Here is a 20,555-nt window from a genome sequence, read left to right as displayed (position 1 = left end):
GTCAATCACAACCAAACGAAGCAACCATTAGCGTTGGCAAAGAAGCAGGCTAAAAAAATATGGCGGGAAAAATCAAATTTCTTTCCCCAATTTTCCCACCCACCGGGTCGGCATGCAGCAGAGTAAAAGCTTTCAGTGCTGGCATGTTGTGTTTCCTTATGTTTCGATGATATGCTTCCTGCTTGTTTGACTTTTCGCTTCCTATCTCTTTTCTTCTTCTAGCGATTCATCACACGGAATGTAAAGCAAAAAAAAAAGAGAACATCCCTCAGCCAAAACATTCTACTCAAAGACATTCTCCTTGCCACTAGGTCGTGTTGTTATTGCTGCAATTTCACCCTCATAATGCGGTGCATGCATACTTACGCTTCGGCACACGCATACACACACACACAGCGAAATCAGCAGCGCAAACAAATTGACGGAAAATTTAATAATTTTTTATCCAATTTTTTGTTACTACCTCGAAGTGTGCCAAGCCTGACGGATGATCATTCGTCGCTTACGATGGTCTGCACTAGGATCAAAATGTGCTAACATTTACGGGCACACAGGAGGGGGCGAATCAGAACCAACGTAAGAGACTGCTGGCCAAAGAGCTTTTCGAGTGCAACGATAATAAAGTTTAACTTTTATCCACCGGCTGACGAACGGGCGATGCTATGGGAAGGCTCTTTTGGTCTTCGCGATCAACCAGGCATTCTCGGCTGTTTATTCACGCTTTTGTTTGCGATAGTTTTTCCCTGTCGTGCGATACGGTGGGAAGGAAACATTAAACGACAGATTTCCGTCACGACAGGAAACCATCAACACCTTGGCTTGGCTAATGAACGAATATGATGACACTGCACGATAATCGTCCGACGACACAGCCCCAGGGTAGGTGAGCGTAAGAGTAAACAGTGGCCGTTGCGATAATGCAGCGGCAACGGCTTTCGCTACTAACGCACGCTCGGTGAATAATCGAGCGTAGTGGAAGTGCATGGCGATATTTTTCACATTATTAAAATTAGCACCATAATCTTACACGTAGCTTAATGCGAGTGTTATTTTCACCACTCGTAATGTGCGATAAGAATTTGGAAGGCGATCATCCAACTCGCGGTTGCTGTATTTTTACCATTTTTACCGACACCCATTTTTAATGCACTGATTGACCGGACAGGCCTGACGACAGAAATAACCTTGAAATATTTCTTGTTGTAAACGCACACGCATAGCACAGCACGCCGATCTGTTCGCTATGGTCTAATTTCACAATCGCAACTATGTTACTCTGTATTATCATCAGCGGTAAAAGGTCACTGGTGGCGATCAGTCCTAGGTCCATTCTTCAGCTTGGCCGTCATAACACAGGTTGGCTTTTCGACATTCACATTCAAATAACGCTGATAACGGATCCTAAGCACACCGCACAGATGGAGCAATTTCGTCAATTTAAACTCCAAGTGGTACGTGGATCCTTTCGCGCAAAGAAGTAATAAAATAATCACTTTCCTGAACTTGAGTGGAGTGAGTGTGGAAGAAAAGAGTGGAGTTGTATGATCCACAAGAATGATCTTCTAATGAGAATGAGAATTTTTAAATTAGATTTCAATATGCAACTCATTCATTATGGAATCTTTCCCCAGCTCAAAATTCTTCAAGGATTTCTTTAATCTTGTGCCCCAGCAGGAAATTATTTGCTTTTCTGGCTCCTTAAGCCCAAGAAAAGAGTTGGAATTCTAAATTTCTCACGGCACCAACAAAAACCAAATGATCCAACGAGTTAGAAAAAAAAACCGTCGGTGTAAGCGCAACACGATCATTTCGGTATGTGGAATTGTCCGAACGCAAATACACACGGGAGATTTCCAAGAAGGAAAGCGATCCGCATTGCTGTCTCCGGATTTGGAACAAGGTTTACTTTTCGCAGATGAAAATGTGAATCGAAAGTGAATTGTCCTCCGCACCATTGGCCTCCATCCACCGAAGCGATGAGCTAAGCGCCGAGAAAATCCGCCGAGTTCTCAGTTCGGCGCCATAAATATCGCTTGACAAATGAAGTGTCAGCGAAACACACACCCGCGATCGAAGGTACGCACGGAGCGTTTCAGTCAGCATGAACTATGGCACCATGGTACAAGTCCACCCGGGCATTACTAGCAACACGATCAGCAAAACACGCACACCAGTGGGAATTACGGGCAAAATGTAACCTCCCCAACAACCTCCCCTCCCCTCCAGCTGGACAGGATAATTAACTAAAACATAAACTTGAACTAATAGAAACCACAATTATTTTCAGACATACGATCACTCCACATGCACACACACACACACCTAGCCGAGGTGTGCACAATGGAACGCGGCACAATGGAAAAGCCGTCCTCAAGAACTCGAGATGCGTCCGCACTGTTCCGTTTTCCGGCAGCAACTAACGTACCAGGCAGCGAACGACTTGCCGACTCGGCTTACTACAGCGAGTAAGTGCGGGTTTGTGAGCAGAAATGCTCGCGAGAGCGCCCGAGCGAAGAAAATGCGTTGCCAGCGCTGGGTGGAGCACAGTTTGCTCGTCAGCAGCCAAAACAAGTTGGAGCGGGATGGCCGAACACCCGAGCGGAAATGAACCCTTCTGGGTGGGGTGGGTTGGGTTTTGAGATTGTTACAAGCTTTTGTTGTTGTTTGGTGTAATGCTTGAGGTGCGTTATTAGCATTAAATGTTGCCCCCTCGACAGGCGTGCAGAATTATTCACTGGGCGATGATTTGTTTTGTTGTGCCGAGGAAATTGTCATACATGTATCTCGTGTGAACAGGTGATGTGTGACGGAATGACGAATCCTTGGAAGAAGATTCCAACACTTTCTAGCTGCGAGCAATGTGACCACCGTGCGTGATAGGAACAACAATACAGCCAGCTACTGTAGACCATCGAAATGATCACAAACGATCAGCAAAACTGCTGCCAGTCGGTTGATTCATTGATTTATGTTTACATTCCCGCATGCAAACGGTGGAAACCCGATTGCAGATGTACGGTTTTATAGTCCAAACACAGATTGCACGTGTATCGGTGCACTTCTTTTCCTAGGCAAACACACGAAGATGCACACAATTCGCGCAAAACAAGAATGTCAAGTGATCCAATCATGCTTCCATCATCTCAACTCTCCCCGGTACCGTTGGAAACCTTGAACCAGCGCCATCCGAGTGTTTCTGTTTTTGTGTTGTTGCATTCTCGCGTTGATCGAAATCGAAAACGTTCATGGTAGCATAGCAAAGAACAAACAAAAAAAAAGTGCTAGGAATGTATAAACAATACCAATAAAACAGTGCCCTCTAACGCTGGGATGAGTGGGGCATTAATCATGTGTGTAGTGCATCAAGCAGATGCAGCTGAATGCAAATATCTCTGCCACAGTTCTCAATTTGTAGCTGTAATTTATTCTGTTGTCATAAATTAAGCATTCTGGATATTTATTCTTAATGGGCATGGGTGATTTTTTCTTCCCCCTCTTTCTATCTCTCTCTCTCCCTCGCGCGCGCTCAGGTAAGGACATTAGAGCACTCCTTGAACTGAGCATCCCCATTTATTGCTGCATTACTTTACAAGTGTTTTAATTGATTCGCGGTAGTTTTTCTGCGAGTTGTTAAACGTCATCCAAGTGACTTCAAATACTGTGCAGAACTGCATACAACAAGTAGATCGCTGGTCACATTGGATTGTTTCGAACCTGGCTGGGGTAGGAGTTCTTCGATGTTCCCTTGTTTCGATGCATTACTGCACTTATTGCACGACCCGGGAAGGCAGCGGAACATGGTGATTGAGTAAGTTATAAAAATCAAACCCTTCAACGGTGTGTAACGCGGTGAGAATGTCTAGTGGGACCAATACCGATGGGATAGGTATTTGCCCTGCGGGACGAAGAAGCAGCGCAATCATGGATGGCAGAAGGTCATGCCCAAAGTTCGGCGATCTAATTTCTGAAATCAAACCCCTCGGTGGACCGTGCAGCAGACGGTATCGGTATTTAGTGTAGGTTAATATTTTTGTTCCACCTTTGCTTGCGTCTCTTGGTAGACCACACGGCACGAAGCGCCTACAGGGTGAGTTTTAATGTAATTATCGATTTAATAAAAGTCCTTCCACCATGGCGTGGAGACAATTCGTTTCGCCAAAACCGGTGACATTCTTGACGTGGGTTAATGGGGAGGCGTGGGGTGAACGGACGGCTGATATAGCTTGGTGGGTCAAATTTTTCATCCAGCACCGTGTGCCGGTTCGTTTATCAGTTGAACAAATGAACCAAAAACCGCACTCCGAACGCGGGGAACGAAATGAATCTCGCCACAAATGTGTTTGTGTAAGCGCGTTGTCAACGGACGATCGTGCCGACCGGGCAAAGACGTGTCCTTAAGCAAGGGGGCTCATAATGAACGGTGCCAAATGGTGCTGTGCGGAGGGCACAGCAGACCGGCACACGATTGGGAAGGAATTGATCAAACTCCCATTCGGGTTCTCCGTTGTTTAGTATCAACTTCGGAGTCAAGAAATATGTACTGTGGTGGGCTGGGATGTCGTAGCAAATTTGCACCATCATAAATTATCACGCAACATGAAGCAATCAGCGGGTCCCGCCGTTGCTCGAGGCGGAGACTCCATTCTGGGAGCGATTTCGTTTTAAGTACTGTTTTAAAAACGCTTAACACCAATTTGATCCCACCCTCCTCCGCCTATAGGGGTCTAATTCAATGTTGGCATTTTTCAATTTTTATTTTCTTTTCGCAATCAATGCCAAAGAAAGTATCACGAACTGCTCGTACGGATTTTTTTTATGGCGTTGTCAGGTCACGCATTGACCCGAACGAACGGGCACGCCGTATGCGTAAGCTTGGGGCCGCCTCCGAGACTAGATTGATGTTAGATCCGTGTAGCCGGAGCGTGCAATGCGCCAAATCGAACCCAATTGAACCAATCAGTTGCCAATCGAGAGGTGTTAGAGCGGCAGCGCCTATGATAGCCGTCGGTCGGCGCGATTCGGACCCCGGCAACGCGCCATATCAATCATGCGTCAGGAACGCACGAAAACCCGCACCTAGTGGATTGTGCTGTCCCTCGACCCGTCCTCCGTTTTGCACCGTTAGTGAGCTGAACTGGATGAACTCGCAACACCATCGGGAAACATTCCAGAGCGGTACAGTAAGCGGCACTAAAAATAATACTTCATCCCGCACGCCCGCTCACGGCTATTCGCTATTCCGAACGCGCCCCGTTGTGATCCGTTTGCGAGATCTGCTAGATCGTGTCGTTTAATGTAAATAATATGCATTGGCAACAGTGGAACGATGATATCAACATATGACTCGATGCAACAAGCTGGGGTAGGTGTTCGTTAAGCTGAATAGACACAGCTGCATTGAGCGCCACGGGCAAAAACTTGGTTGCTCCGTTGCTGTGATTGTCGTCAGAATGTGAGTCGATTAGATTGGTCTGTGTCGATCGGGTGTACTTATAATGTATAAAGTAAACAAAACTGTACTGAAATTCCAACATGATTCCACAGAAGAAAAACGAATGGAATTTTATACAGGTCTTAAAACCATATTTCATCATCGACCCCACACTGTGGTAGGGTTTTCCCGTGTATTCTGCTCTTTTACCACGGATCACGTTTAGGTTTTAGTCATGCATAATTGTTTTCTAAACGAGGATGTTGAAATTATGCTCGAGAAATGGGTAATGCTATTAAAAACGATGGTATTCCATACCAATTTATGATCAAAAGAATCAGTTGTGTTGCAAATTGTTGCTAAACTGTCGAACTCTGCACTAATGTCAGCTCCGGAATTAAGTATCCGCCGATTTGAAATCGAAACATTAAGCAGGGGCATATTACTTTTGTTTTACCATCAATATGGCTGATTTGGAGCAGAGTAATTGGCAAATACGGCAGATATTACCTTTTGGTTTTAAAAGCTGATGCTGTTGGTGTTGGTTAATGTACACTCAGAAGCTGCGTGTACTAACGTCTATTTTAAAGCAGTGAATTCAGCGCTGGCGAATGTTTCATTGAGAAAGGTGGCCAAAATCCCGTACGAAGACGATTTCGATGGGGATGTATTAGAACTGGTGGGACCAGATCGGTAGTCGCTACTGTGAGTCGTTGGAATAAGACGTAACTATCCCAAATTTATTGATACTAATTAAAGAATTTAAGAATTAGCACTGCATGAAAAACGAAAGGCTTAGGATGACAAAATGATTCCAGGACCTCGGATCAGAAGATCATTCCCTAAACATTCAACCATTAGACTATTAGATGTTTCACTCAATGGCGAATTTCTCATTACGATCGGTGGACAATATTCAAAGTGACTGATCCATTACAGGTTTTCCAAGCATCTTTTGTGTGTTTTTATTCGGCTTGTTTAATTTTATTCATGTAAATTATTTACTTTGAACTAATTTGAAATGATGTTCTATTACGAACGCTACCCAACAATGGCAATATGGTGTGCCGCACAAACTACACCGTGTCCCAATAAATCACGATTCTGTTTAATCAAGCGATTTAAAATGTTCCGTTGTAAGTACCATAAACATATTCAACGTGAGTAAACGGAATGGCGTGCAAATCGTTACAAAAAAACGTACCAAATGGAGTTGCAGGTCGTAATGAGAAAACTGCCTCCCTGCTGCCGGTTCGTTGAAGGCTTCCTTTTTCGGCCTACCGGTTGATTTTGTCAATCCGGGTGCCATAAAAATGAGCACTAGTTTTTCGTTTATCTTGTGCTAAAACTTAGTGAAACTTAGTGGTTTTATTTTTTTGTCAATGAGTTTTGCTACCGATCCAATGGAACGCGAACGCGGGGTTGTTTCTAAGTTTTCCGTACCCGTACCGACCCCCAGAAGCGCCAACCTCGCGACATGGCAAGGCACACAACGGTTCGTTAGAAGTTTGTGTGCGGTTCGTAATAAATATTTGAAGTCACGCAATCGAATCGGTTCGGCTGACGAACGAAACAAAAACACACGGCCAAAATTCCTCCTGGCCACCGACTGCTAACTGTGCTATCTGTTTATGTGGGGTAGTTTTTAAAAAGCGATTGCCACTGTCCAATTTGTGTGTGCTTCGGCTGACAAACTTGCCGAACGGGATTGGACTGGGAGTAAATTTTCCACACAAAATAAACCCTATCGTGATTGCAGCTGATTGCCATTTTGTCCGCATTGGTCTGGCCAACCGGGGGAGAAAAAAAAGAAATGAAGACGAAAGGCGACCAACAAGGTCCGATCTTTGGTGTACGATACGGCTAGGTTTACATTTTACATGATGACATTTTTATAGTCTTCCCCGCCAAAGCATATTTGTCGACAATCTTATCTGCTTAAAGTCATGCCATGGCAATAGCCCCAATGCTGCCAGCATTTAATTACGCGAGAGATAACTTTTTACCTGCTCTTCTGCGCGCGAGCAGGAGAAAGCATCGCAGGAGTTAAGCGTTGGAAACCCGAAATGGTCTGACCAGCAGTAAATAAAATAGACAAACAATCCCTCATGCTACGCCATAACAATTCATCGGCGAAAACAATACGATAACGAAATGGATGAAGCCTCTGTGGAGGAAACTTCTTCACTCTAGGGCCAGGAATCAATTTGAACGCTAGTGAGCACCGAGATATTACTTGATGTAACTCAAAACACACCCCAACGGGTCAGCTGGAGCTAATTGCATGCCGAGATTATGTTCACTATATCTGCTGTGCTGTGCTGTACTAAAGCACCGTACAGAAATTCTAGTACCTACAGTATGGTTTGTGGAAATTTAATCATGTTTCGCAGTTTTAGAGCTGCCTAACTTTTGCGAACAAATAGTACGACCGCAAACATATTTAAGACGAGCACATGGTAATTGAAAACGTGGAAACGATTTAAAAGAGGCAGTGGAATCACAAATAGTAGAAAAGCTATGAGCTAGTAATTTTAATAACCTTAACGTTGTTATTATGTCATGTTTCATTTGGGAGCCTTTATTATATTTATTTATTTTATTTATTATATTGCCTTTTAAGTGTTATTGGTTTATTACAACACTTTCCAAATCTTGTAGTGTTTCATTATTTGTCAAATAAAGATTGTGTCCAACTCATTACGTTGTATAACTTTGTAGAAATTAATGAGAATCTATATTATCTTCACCTGGAAAATAACTTCCTAGTTTTCTTCGAAACAACAGGTTATTTAATATTTTGCAATATTTTACTCGATTATTGTTCATTTCTTGACATTAAAATTGTGGTTTATGAGATAAACAATCTTCCCAACACGTCGAAAAATAATTTACACCCATCGTTGAAGAACGAGGGGTCTGAATAGAAAAGTATCCTCCTTGCCGTAATGAAAAACAAACGAAGCTTATGTTTTGTAGCACCTGTTCAAGTGAAACCCTGGGTCACAATTTTTGGGCCCAATAACACATAGAATAATATTCAAGGGTATGTTATTTTATTAACCGTTGTCCATCCATTTGTGGGTACTGTTTTTGTTCCTTTTTTGCTACATTGTGAAAGAAGATGTAACCTACAACTACTTTATTATCAGTTGTTTTCTAACGCTTATTTGCATGGCAAATTTATGGAGGATAAAAAAATGTTGTTTAAATGTCGCATATCATATTTCTCCCAATAGAATTGGAACCCATTCTTGGAAATCATCATCGAATGGTTATTTATTGTTAACTTTTGCGATAGAAAAAGGGAACGAATTAATTGGGGCATATCTTCAGCGGCTTCACAGAGCATTGGATTAAAGACACCGCTAACGCATAGATTTCTATCTACTTCCCTGTCCCCGCACAGAGCGCAAACAGTTCACATCTTCGGGTGTACTGCTTCTCGCTGGCGTTTAAACTGCTTTGAAGCGCTGTTCGGTGTAGTGCGATTTTTTTAGCTGCAAGAATCTAATACCCTGCTCGGTAGCTGGACTTGAAATAGTTTCGCTTTTATGCTTTTCGTTGATGCTATCGTGGCGCAGAACTGGGCTTTAAGTAGTTCTTCTCACGACTTACAAGTTTTGACCCGAGATCCGATACCCCGAATGGTGTACGAGTCACCGTGCCCTACATCATCTCGCTGCAAAGAGTGCTAAAAGGCACCGACGGCAGCATTCGTCTAGTAATTAGATTCGACCAATTAGCGATATGCATATTGCACTGTGCATTTGCATATATCCATGTTGGGCGATGGGGTCGCGAAGAAACATTCTAAGAAAAGTGACCTGCATTCATCAGCGCCAGAGGAAGAGTACTCGAGTGGAGTGGATTCTGTGAGGTGCTGAAAATGGCCTATGGAAAGTAAAAATCTCTTCGCGTACTTCACAACTTCATTTCGTTTCTAAGCAATTGCGATCGTTATCACACTTCCGGCGGTGCATTTGCATGAAAACTCCGAGAGTGTTTGTGTGTTTTGGCGTCTACACATGTCCGTTGGTAATGAAACATGTTTGATCTATAAATCTACTGGGCAGAGTGGTGATGGTTTTTTTTTAGGTTTTATTTTGTATTTCGTTTCGTTGCACTTTTTTACACACCACCACACCAGGAAGCATCACTGGAAAAGGTGGATTTTTACACATTTGATGACATGCAGGCTGTGCATGGCGCCATTACTCATTCGCTTCCTTTGGCGGCTGCTCGTCCTGACCTTCCGCAATCGTTTGGGGAACGTGGCACGTGTGTCTCGTTCGGTCGCATAGCGCATCAGGAGAAATCAGTGAAACGAGCCGAATTCTCACGTCGTACCAAACATTTTTCAAACCGGCATCGAATCCCTTGATGCCTTCATTCGCGTATCAAATGACTTCGTGCCGGGGTGTACCGAAGGATTTATGCCCCACTGTGCAGCATCGAACGTCAGGAGCGCGGATAGCGCCACCTTCAGCCGATGTTCACCTGAGAGACTGTTCAAGGGGAATTTTAAATTACCACTCTTTTTGCGCTGTAGGTTACGTGCTCTGCACCGCGTGTGTTTTTCTCGCTGCATTTTTTTTCTGCCCCCTGTCCTCGCTTACTCCGCGTGACAAACCGGCCGTGACCGTTTGTGGGTGAGGGGCCGGAAAAATGAGATCCAGAAAATCCCCATTTCTACTTACGCCAATCACCAGATACATCCGATAGTGTTGATAGCGAATTGATAGAGTGAAGCACAGCCATATGCGTGGACGTAGAATTAGATTGCTGTAACACTCTAATCTCATCATCTAAAAATCAATACTTTCATTCGCTGGGTTTTGAATTTCTCTGGCGTATTTCAATAAAACATTCCGACACCACCTTCGAGTTGGGATAGCATTTCTAGTGTGCTTTTAGTGGCGTTACAACGTATGCAAACCACAATAACCCGTTCCCGGTGCGTAATCTGATCATCTTTCATGCGGGTGTCAGTTTTAGTTCAATATTCAAATCTGTTTTTTTTCTGTTTACTAAGCAAAAACATCCTTTCGAAAGCTTTTCATCACGCACTCGATAAGGTCAAACTTTCAATTTAGCGAATCAACATTTGGACCGGAAATATGGTTTATGTACAGGAAAGGATATTGTGGGTACGATGATTCCAACAAAAGGATATCAATTTTTAAAGATTTCTTTATTAAATTCACTCCAACAATATCTTTATTTTCATGCTTTTGTTAGCTTGGAAAGAAAATTATTACATATATCCTCTTCTTCAACGGCACAATAACTTCTTGGGGCCGAGGTCTGCCATGTCTGGCTCCCTTTGAATTTGTTTACCTGAAGTTGGATAGTCAGTCCTGCGTGCGGAAGATTGGTCCGGATGGGATTTTGGACCGGTCCTATCGCATGAAGCCCAGTGCCGCTAAACATACACCAACGGTCCGCCCATAATTAATTAAATGGTGAGCTTAAATACTCTTACTATCATTAGTACACTATCACTTCCAAAAGTGTAACAGTGTGCAGAAGTTAAGTAACGCCTGTAAACACTATTCGCGGGGTACAGAGGTAGGCAAGTACCGACCCATTGCGGTAGTAATCCTAATTCGCTCCACGATTCGTTTTTTCGAGCGATTGTGATTTACGACGTCCGAAAGTAAATAAATTCAACCCCTAAACCCGGGTGTAATATTTGTTTTCGTTGCGGGTTTCGATTTAAACCGAATGAAAACCCGCCTTGAAGTAGGGCGTTGCACGTGGTGTCACAATATCATAACTAACCGCTACAACTTCGGTAGATCTGGAAGGAATTTAAAGAAGGAAAAAAACACACACTGAGGCACATTGACTAAAGCCACGATGGAAAAGTCATTCCCCGGCAGTGGTGAATCCCGAAACGAGAGCATACATTAGTCGCACGACGGGTGTTCTGCTATGAGTTTGTCTTGAATGGGTGTCCAAGCATTCCGGTACGGATAAACATCGATGCTAACCGTACCGGGAGTGCGTTCTGAGTACAAGCAACAACAAAAAACGCACCCAGAACCGGAGACGAATTAATCGACCACAGCACAGACGGAGGAAAACCCTCCACGAGTGACTTCGACTCTCACGGGCGGAAGGATGCTGGTCGTAGAGCTGTGCTGTGCGTTGGCGGTTCGCCTTTCGTAACGAACGTAAATGATAACGAGCGCAAACGAAAAAAAAGCATTATTCGCTCACGTTGGCCAGCATCGACGGTACCACAAAATGGGGCGTAAACTTTTGCGCACTCGAGCATGAATCTCGTGAACCACCGTGGGGGATGTGTGTTTCGCTTGGTGTGGGCCACATGAAACCTGAATGCTTGCCTTGACCGGGTGTTCATTCCATTGCCTGCTGTCTCACGTGTAAACACCATGGAAAATTGTCCACCAAGGGAAAATGTGCTTGATTTTCCTCGCTGTGTAACACAAGTCACAAGGCGAAGCGAATTTGACGAGGAAGTGCGTTTTTTACGTGAATTCTCTATTAAAACATTTGTTCTGAATACTTGTGGCAGAAACTTATTGATATAGATAATTTACTTACTCGGTAAAGCACAATCCGCTTCATCCTGCCCATCGCTACAGTCACGACGGCCGTCACATTTCTTCTCTAGCGGTATGCATCTGGTGCCATCGCAAGAAAATTCGTCCTTTTCGCACTCTGACACGGTTGCAGCAAATATGTGAAAAAGAAGGTGAACGAAATTACAGTTAAAACTAATGTTAATGCGCAAGTATGGACAAGCACGAAAACGCCAGTGAAAAGCAAATGTAATGTAATGTTGTTAAACCCCGCTGAGCTGGCTTGATTTTTATTTTGACACACTAACCGTAAGTGATGGTATGGTGTTACTTATGTGTACGTATTAGCTGGTGTCAACACGCTAACACAACTTCCGAACGCTTAGAGCTCCAACATGTTTCTGTAGCAGACAATCACACAACACGAAAAGGACGAAACGAAACGTAGATCATTGCTATGCAAACAAACACATTGAACAAATACGTATGAATGTAACAAAGTAGTAGCGTAAAAAAGTGTGTAAACAAAGAGAGAAACATTACAATAATGCTCTGATGTATAAAATATAAAGTTACTAATGAGATGTGCTTATGTAGATGAAAATGGGGAAAATAAGTCATCCATTTTTCAAGTTTACTTGCAAATTGAGTAATCGAAGATGATGTGGTCGTAAGATGAAATGCATCAAGTTATGTTTTTTTCATATCGAATAAAAGAATAATATAAACCAATTTTGTTTAAAAGTCTAAAACATAGATCGTGTGACAGTAAAGTGAACATAAAACCGATTCCTTTGAAAAAAAAATAACACACTTTAAAATGAACGTTAGTGACCAAAGCTTGTAGTAAAATATCGCGCATTAAGGAACAGCACAGCTTATGGAATGAATGAAAAACATATTAATTTTGAACAATAAATCAGCTATAAATGAATGAATGAAGCGAAAACCAATTAAACTTAACACAAAAGCCATAACAAAAGACAAGAAAATAATGTAATTTGATCAGATAAAACCCAACAATAATAGCAAAAACGGAAAAAATCACCCCGCCAAACAGAACAAACGAACAACAAACAAACACCCTTGAGAACATCGACATGAGACCCCCGCAGAAGCCAACAGGATGAAACAAACAAAACTTAGCAAGCAAAGTGTGTGGACAAATGAAAATGTTAAATAAAATAAAACCAACTTTGGCACTCGTTCGCGTTTTCATCTTCGCCGTTCGGGCAGTCCGGGTTACCGTCGCACCATTGGATGGCACAAATGTACACGGACGTTTTGCCGCACCGCACTTTGTCGTCACCACGGCACAAATCCGTCGTTTCCGCCGTGTAGTCGTGTTCGCTATCGAAACGATGTGTGGGGGTGGTTGATTCCACATCATTCTCGTTGGGCTCCGTTCCGTCAATCGGTTGATCGGTGGCGAAGTCCTCCTCCTCATCCTCCTCATCGTCTTCATCTTCATCACCATCGTTACTACCGCGGCCAGGGAATGGTGTGTCCCGGACAGGATTGAGAATGGTCGGAACCTTACCGTCCAGATCGAAATCTGCGATGTGCCGGGGACCGGGGATGTCGTGGGATGAACAGGCAGGACAAGGGAAAGCGTTAAACAGTATGCCGTAACAAGGAAAAGAACAATGTGTGGAATACTGTTTGAAAGGTTCACACGAAACAGGTTGCCACATTTGTCAAGTATGTTGGAAATCATGAATCGTGATAGACCGTTCAGTGTCGCGGAGGTTGCAGATATTGTGCTAAAACAAACCGCGAGGTAAGGTAACACACACGTCAACGAAACCATTCATTACGAGGGAACCACTCTGTGATCTGGAAAGGCCTTGTACTTGTGAATACCGGAAAACGAGTCACCCTATATTTACCAGTATCATCGGCAAGCACCAGCGAAAGTCCGTCGGAGCTCAGCTCATAGACGCCACTCTCCAGCTGCGAACGTATTCTGTCCTCCATGTCATCCAGGTTCAAGTCCTTCGGTGCATTCAGCTCGAGTGTTACCACTGTTTGGTCTTCGTTCAACGGGTATGGACTGTAATATGCACACAAGTTTTATTAGTATAAATGGCTGATTTATCAATAAAATAACATAAATAATGTATAATAATTAAAACGAAGAAAAAAAATCGTTCATCAAATTACTGTTCAACCACGTGGTCGTGACGCACTGACAGACATTAAAATTGGCGCCAAATGACTGGTCACTCACGCACTAATGAACGAGAAAGCGTGAGAGCAATGCAACACCCGGTGAGCACATCAATCCGTGCTCAGCAAACTCCTCAGCTCAGCCACAGAGTGAGCTGTGTACAAATCCCACGGATGAACCGGCTTGCGATACAATCTCACGGATGAACCGAAAGCTTAACGGGTTTATGCATGCAACATTGCGTGCAAAGAAGTAGTTTGGTTCATCTGCTGCACTTCGGGTGTTTTGACGATGAGTTTTCTTTCGGGTGGGTTTATTTTTTTATCATGGTCCGGAAAACCCGGTATAATCCCAATGTGAATAATTCGCTGCTAAAGACCTGAGAGTCTAGTTTTCACAGTTGTACATAAATGTAGTCATAAAATCACGTCAACAGTCATACAAAAAAACAGTCATAATTAATAAGTCGACAAGGGATACATAAAAAGCATGTGTTATGACTTACTCAAACTGTCTCGTGTTCACTACAAATTCCATTCGTAGCGCTTCTTCGATCAGGTTCTTCACCAGCTTGGTGACATGCTCCTTCTTTTCGGTATCTTGACGCATACTGTGATGGAACCGTTCATTGAGCGTGATCGTCATTTTGTCTGCAAAGGTAAATATAAAGTCAACCATCTATCACACGACCGGGACATCCAGAACGTCGTCACTTACAGAATGTCCAGCTCTCTTCGCCGGCACCGTTCTCACCGGAACCTTCAAACCCGCTGCCTTCAGTATCGACGAACGTGTCGAACTGACGTTTGGGGCGAACACCAATAAACTTTGTCGATTTTCCGTCGATCGTTGGTATCGCGTTGTGAGTTAGCTGATGTTGGTGAGTCAGTCCGGAACTGGATCGCCGAGTAGTTGTCGTTTGCGATACCGTTTCAGCAGCAGCATCTTTCTGCTCGCGTCTCTTTTGGCGCTCTTCCTTCGTAAGCTGCTTCTTTTTGTTCTTCGATTTTCGTGGCTTTTCCAGCGTGCTGGCTTTTTTCTTGTGCTTACCATGCTTCGTACCGTTGTGTTCGCCTTCAGCGTTCGCATCGCTTGGCTTTGTGCCGCTCCACAAACTGTCCAGGCTACGCTTGATACGCTTCACGTTGCGCATCAGCCAGCTCTGGTTCTGTTCGTCCTTTTCGTCCGGCAGGGCCACCTCATTGTCGGTTTCCTCCTCATCCTCATTGAACTCCTCGACGTCGTCCGCCACGTAGGACAGTTCTTCGCTGCCGTCCACCGGCTCATCGGAATGTTCAAATGTGGGGTTGGAGTGATCGGCAAATAATCGGAGGTTTTCTTGGTTCTCAATATCCATTAGCCTGTCAAAGTTTGATGAGTCCGATGGTTTTTCATCTTCAAACACCAAATCGCTGTCCCGTGCATTCTGCGGAAGAGTACAATAACCAAAAAAAAAGGACGCATTCAAAAGTTTATAATTATACAAAACAAGCATAACGGGAGTAAGGTTGTGAGCATGTTGCGCTCCAAATGGTTCATCGCTGTTACATTAAAGCCACAAGTTTCGTAAGTGTAAAAGTTTGATTTTTCAAATCATGAAGTATCGATCGACAGAACATCGCCTACAATCCCACCAATCGAGGCATGTCTTTGGAATTGCATCCCGACACAAGGTGCTTCTTCCATGAACTGCCCCAGAAACCCAACGCTCCATTCCCAACCCATCGAATGGAGAAAAGTTGAAGAACCTATTTTGACTGATACTTGAGCGGTCACTTTCGCTGTACATTCGTTCCTCCTTTGTCGTCCGGGGGAACAGTATGAAAACGGGTGCCCAAAATCGCGTTTAATCAAATATTCCAAGCACGCGACAGCAATTTTAACCACCGGCATCACGGCGCGCTCATTTTTCGCTCGTTTATTAGGTGTTCTGGTGGCCTGCCGCCTGGCCGCTCGGTGCCAAACCGAACCGTAAGGGCAACCAAAGTAATGTGAAACAACGTGAGCACGAGCGCAATCCATGCACCGGGCCGGGGTATGCTCCGAAGATTGCCGCGTGGCAATGAACGAGATATTTCCTGTCCAGAAGAAGGTTCATTGGCTGGCCGTATTTGGTTTGCAGGATTGTGTGCAGGCTGGTACGGCTTACTGTACAACGAAGCCCTGGCACCACGAACTGGAACTGTGCGGAGATGATGAACAACTCTATTATGTTTTCAACCCTCAACATTGGAAGAATTTTTCGTTCGCCCAACAAACTGAACTGAAACAAACGGAGTTCTGAATTCTTTCGTTTTTGAATGGTGGATTTGAACAAATTCTCATAAAAGTAATAATTTATACACATTATTTAAAATCGCGTCAACTTTACATCGCGTCGTACGCAATCTCAATTTAAAACAATCTCATCAACCATAATGTCCCATTGTTACTATCCTCCTGTTGCATCGCGCTGTTGTTTCTGTCGAACAAACGATCAACATAAAGTGTACGAAGCATAAACACGTGTTCGATCATTGGAATTGGAGTGATAGTGCCAAGTGCTCCTACATTTGTTCTACCCCATTGGAAGCGAAAGCAGAAGAGGAAGCGTCGACCGTTGATGAGTTTTTCATTGCCTTCCTGCTGCCTAGCTTTGGCTTGCATCAATTTATGTTAGTAGACGGACATGTCGGACAAAAAAACATTAAACGAACAAAAACGATGAAAAGCATCTTGAGCGGGTCGTTTTCGGATCATTAATACACATTTGTGGAGCCATTCCTCTCATTGTTCGTATCTCGTTATAACACAAACTGCCCAGAGCAATAATGAAGCTTATGGAGTTATTGTTTTGTGGATGTTAGAGTGTACTAAATATGACATTATCTTATCTAAATTATCTTTAATGTAATTTATCAAAACTATAAACTTTGTAATTGTTATCAAATGTTTGATGTTGCTAATTATTCAACAATTTCAAATAATGAAAAAAAATATTCGAGATTTTAACTTTTATTGTCTAATGACTGGTTATCCTTGACTTAAGTTTCCAAGACTATTTTTACACAATTTTAGTTTCTTTTCGTAATTCATACGACCGACAGAACATATGGTCAAAACAGGTCAAATATGGCATTTATGGATCGCCACTGGATCGATTGCGAAACTAAAAACCTTTCTGGCGTCCATAAGAGCAATGGTGTCCTAGAGTCAACGGTTTACTTCTTGCGCCTCAACACCAACCCATGTAATGACTGCAAATGGCGATGTTTATAGGGTTAATTCCGAAACCCGAACCCAACCCATCCCGACGGCCATCCGATCGTTCCATCGTCGTTCTTGTCGATCTCGCGCGCATAAAGTAATCTCACATCACCGGCGCTGAAAACGGTCGTACTTTTTACGATTAGCATTTCTCGGTCCATTACGTTCCGAGTTGCACAACCGCAAAAAGCTTTTCCGTGCACTGCATGTATCGCGTAAAGCACCACCAGATTAGCGTGGAGCGGTGGTACTTGGTGCGCGATGCACGGGTACGCCCATACAGTGCGTCGCGAAGAAAAGCAATTGAGAGAGTAATCCAATCAGCGGTCCCGATCGTAATTGTTACAGCGATGCAATGGGCAATGTTACAATGTAAGTAAAAAAGCAGGAAGAAAGTTGTTTTTGTGGGTTCTTGTACGGTAATCGTTAACGAGGAAAAATTGTTAAGTAATTGGACCAATTGATCTCCGCCATGATCGATAGAACTGTACATTAGAACATTAGAACTGTACATTATAGTGCAACAATTTACTCATAGGTGCCAGTTTACAAGTTAGAACGATCCTCCCTTCTTTCTCTTTTATGATTTGCAAGTATTATTCAGCTATTTTTTGTAGTTTTTGTGTTGTTTGCAATAAATAAACGAATGAATAAAACGTAATTTTAATTGATCTATCTAGTTATGACGTGTTTTAGGTTCTTAAGAACTTAATTTTCTACTACTGTTCACTTGTCATAAATAACGAAACCACTTATGTAATTAAATATTTCCATCACATAAGCTGTACATTCTTTCTGTTCCGCACTGTGTAAGACGATCCGGATCATCTCTCTGTAACCGGCAGGAATGGCTAAAATGAAGTCGATGCACAAACCGGCGGACACATGATCATCATCACTATCGCCCTGTGTTAGAATGATATGTAAATGAAAAACGCAAACACAACGCCACCGTGCCGGACGCGCCGGACGGTGTCGCTGCTAAGAAAGCTGCGTGGTCTGCAAGTAAATTGACACGTACACAAGTTCCCACCACCATTCCCCATTCGAATGGCGAATCTTGCCCAGTTTGTGATCATTGAAGTTTGTGCACCACCGTCCGCGATGCTAATTAAATCGTATGGCAACAGTTTTGACAACGCAAAGTGGTATGATATCATCCTGTGGAATAAGGAACCTTCCTTCCACCATCTTTTCCCACCGGGGTATCTTGTCGCCCTGTCTCTCCAAACGAGGTCCGGCACGGGTACCGGAAGCGAACACTTTGTCAGCGTGAAATGGAGATAAAGTGCTTCAAAGTGATCGTGTGCGAGATGCGATTGCGTCAAAAGAATCGGGAATGGTGCAACCAAATTGGTCTCGTGTGGGCATCACGTGTAACGCCGACAGCCTAGTGCGCCCCAGTCAAGCATCTCCGGAATCTCCGGACTCATCTATTCCAAATATGTGCGGAGTCGTTGAATAGGGCCCATCAAACTGGGACCCTAGTGCCGGGGCATCGTTGCCCGGTGGGTGCATATTTCTCGCGTACTGCACACCCTCCGTATCCAGAAACAGTGCCAATCGTACAACACCATGGTCAAAACATTAGCCAGAGTCTTTCGACGGTAACACCGGCGACGCATTTTTTCGGCATCTTTGAGTGTATATAGGGCGCATGGATCGGAGCTATTATTAGCCCGGTCCATTCATTTGCTATTTTAAACAGTCCGGGAAATCATGTGTGACCGCATAGACAACGCGCATGAGAGCTGCAGGAAGGCGCGCACCAAACAAAACCGTAAAAAATACTCAAACCCGGAAAGGTTGAAACCATCCGGTAGCGGGCTGACGGTTGTGCTAACTTGTCTGTTGACTTATGGGGAGCATCAGATGTTCCGCCTTCCGGAACGTTTTCTTAGGCGTATATACACAGATGAAGCAATTGTTTTTTTTTTTTTGCTTTTGTGTATGTTCTCTTTCTCACTCTTTTCCTTTTCGCTACGCAGATATAAACAATCGATATTATTCAATGGAACTGCGGATGTAAGTGGTTATCTTTTGTGGACATTCCTGTGTCAATCGTGATGGTGGGAATTGTGTCATTAGTAGAAGATGCGTTTTTTAAGTCAACATCAATTAGTCACTTATATCAAGGTTTTTTTTCCAAACCTTATCAATCTGCTGTCTGTTTCAATGAGCTGTTAGTTTACTAATTTATGTTAATGACTTTTTTCCATAGAATGAAATATATCCATCTGATGCAACTGATCAAGACTGAGTCGATTCATCTGTATCAATTGGTACTACTTTTAGTTAATAAGGTGATGTCATGGGTGGCTTGCCTTGTTCATCCGGACCGACACTTGATATTCGTAATTTATTGCCATTGACTTCTGTCATCCGTGGTCTCAAACACGATACTCCCGTGTTACTATGCTCGGTGCTGCTCTAGCAAACAGCAAACACCTCCCCACATCAGGCTGGTTCAACATTTAAACGAGCCATAATTAAGACCCAAAACCGCTCTACACCCCGACCGGCATGTGAATATCACCAAAGAGCAATGATCCACGCATCGTCTCGAGCCGTTATTACCGGCATTAATTCTCACAGTGCGTGAGTTCATTTATAGTGCGTGAAATGGATACAATCTCGCGGGTGAAAATGCAACAATTCGGCAGAAGAAAGGAACTCGCCCAAAGTTTAACGATCATCCGCTCATATTTTATTTCACACTGCTTGCCGTATTGATGAGCGCTTTTTGGTAAGCGTTTATTCTCTGGCACCGATGTCAGTTAGCGTTACAGCTATCAGTATGACACCAGCCATGTACTATATTAGTTTTAACTAGAAGCTTTTCATTTATCATTTCGATGATGATTTTGATTTGATTTGATGATTGAAATGACGGCAACGTTTTTTTTTGTGAAAGATTAACTCTTTTTGCATTTCCGTTACTGAACCTATTCGTTAAGAAACACGATAGAATATGAAATTATGCTACTGGTTTGACTTCAAAGTACTCACGGAGTGATTGCAACACGTTCTAACCCTTGTAACACAAGGCAAGTAGCGCGATCGTATAACTCAAGTGGTGGTTTTATGAACTGTTATACCATGCCCTCTTCCATCAGGCGGCCCAGATTTTAAACATCTGTTTCAACTGGAGAGCTAC

General features: G+C 43.4%; 1 protein-coding gene across 1 annotated transcript in view; it reads right to left on the bottom strand.

The window, feature by feature from the left end:
• The window catches only part of LOC128718903 (basement membrane-specific heparan sulfate proteoglycan core protein), a 93,268-nt gene that overhangs the window by 49,662 nt on the left and 23,051 nt on the right, over positions 1-20,555 (bottom strand). The window contains exons 2-6 of the mRNA XM_053812518.1: positions 14,870-15,578; positions 14,658-14,802; positions 13,872-14,035; positions 13,178-13,537; positions 12,017-12,121 (exon numbers count right to left, since the gene is read on the bottom strand). Coding sequence (XP_053668493.1) covers positions 12,017-12,121; positions 13,178-13,537; positions 13,872-14,035; positions 14,658-14,802; positions 14,870-15,578 — 1,483 coding nt within the window. The remainder of the gene's footprint in view (positions 1-12,016; positions 12,122-13,177; positions 13,538-13,871; positions 14,036-14,657; positions 14,803-14,869; positions 15,579-20,555) is intronic.

The sequence above is a fragment of the Anopheles marshallii genome, chromosome 2 (assembly GCF_943734725.1).
Source record: "Anopheles marshallii chromosome 2, idAnoMarsDA_429_01, whole genome shotgun sequence".
Lineage (NCBI taxonomy): Eukaryota > Metazoa > Arthropoda > Insecta > Diptera > Culicidae > Anopheles > Anopheles marshallii.
Note: the sequence above shows the minus strand (reverse complement) of the source record. Positions and strands in the feature narration are given on the sequence as shown.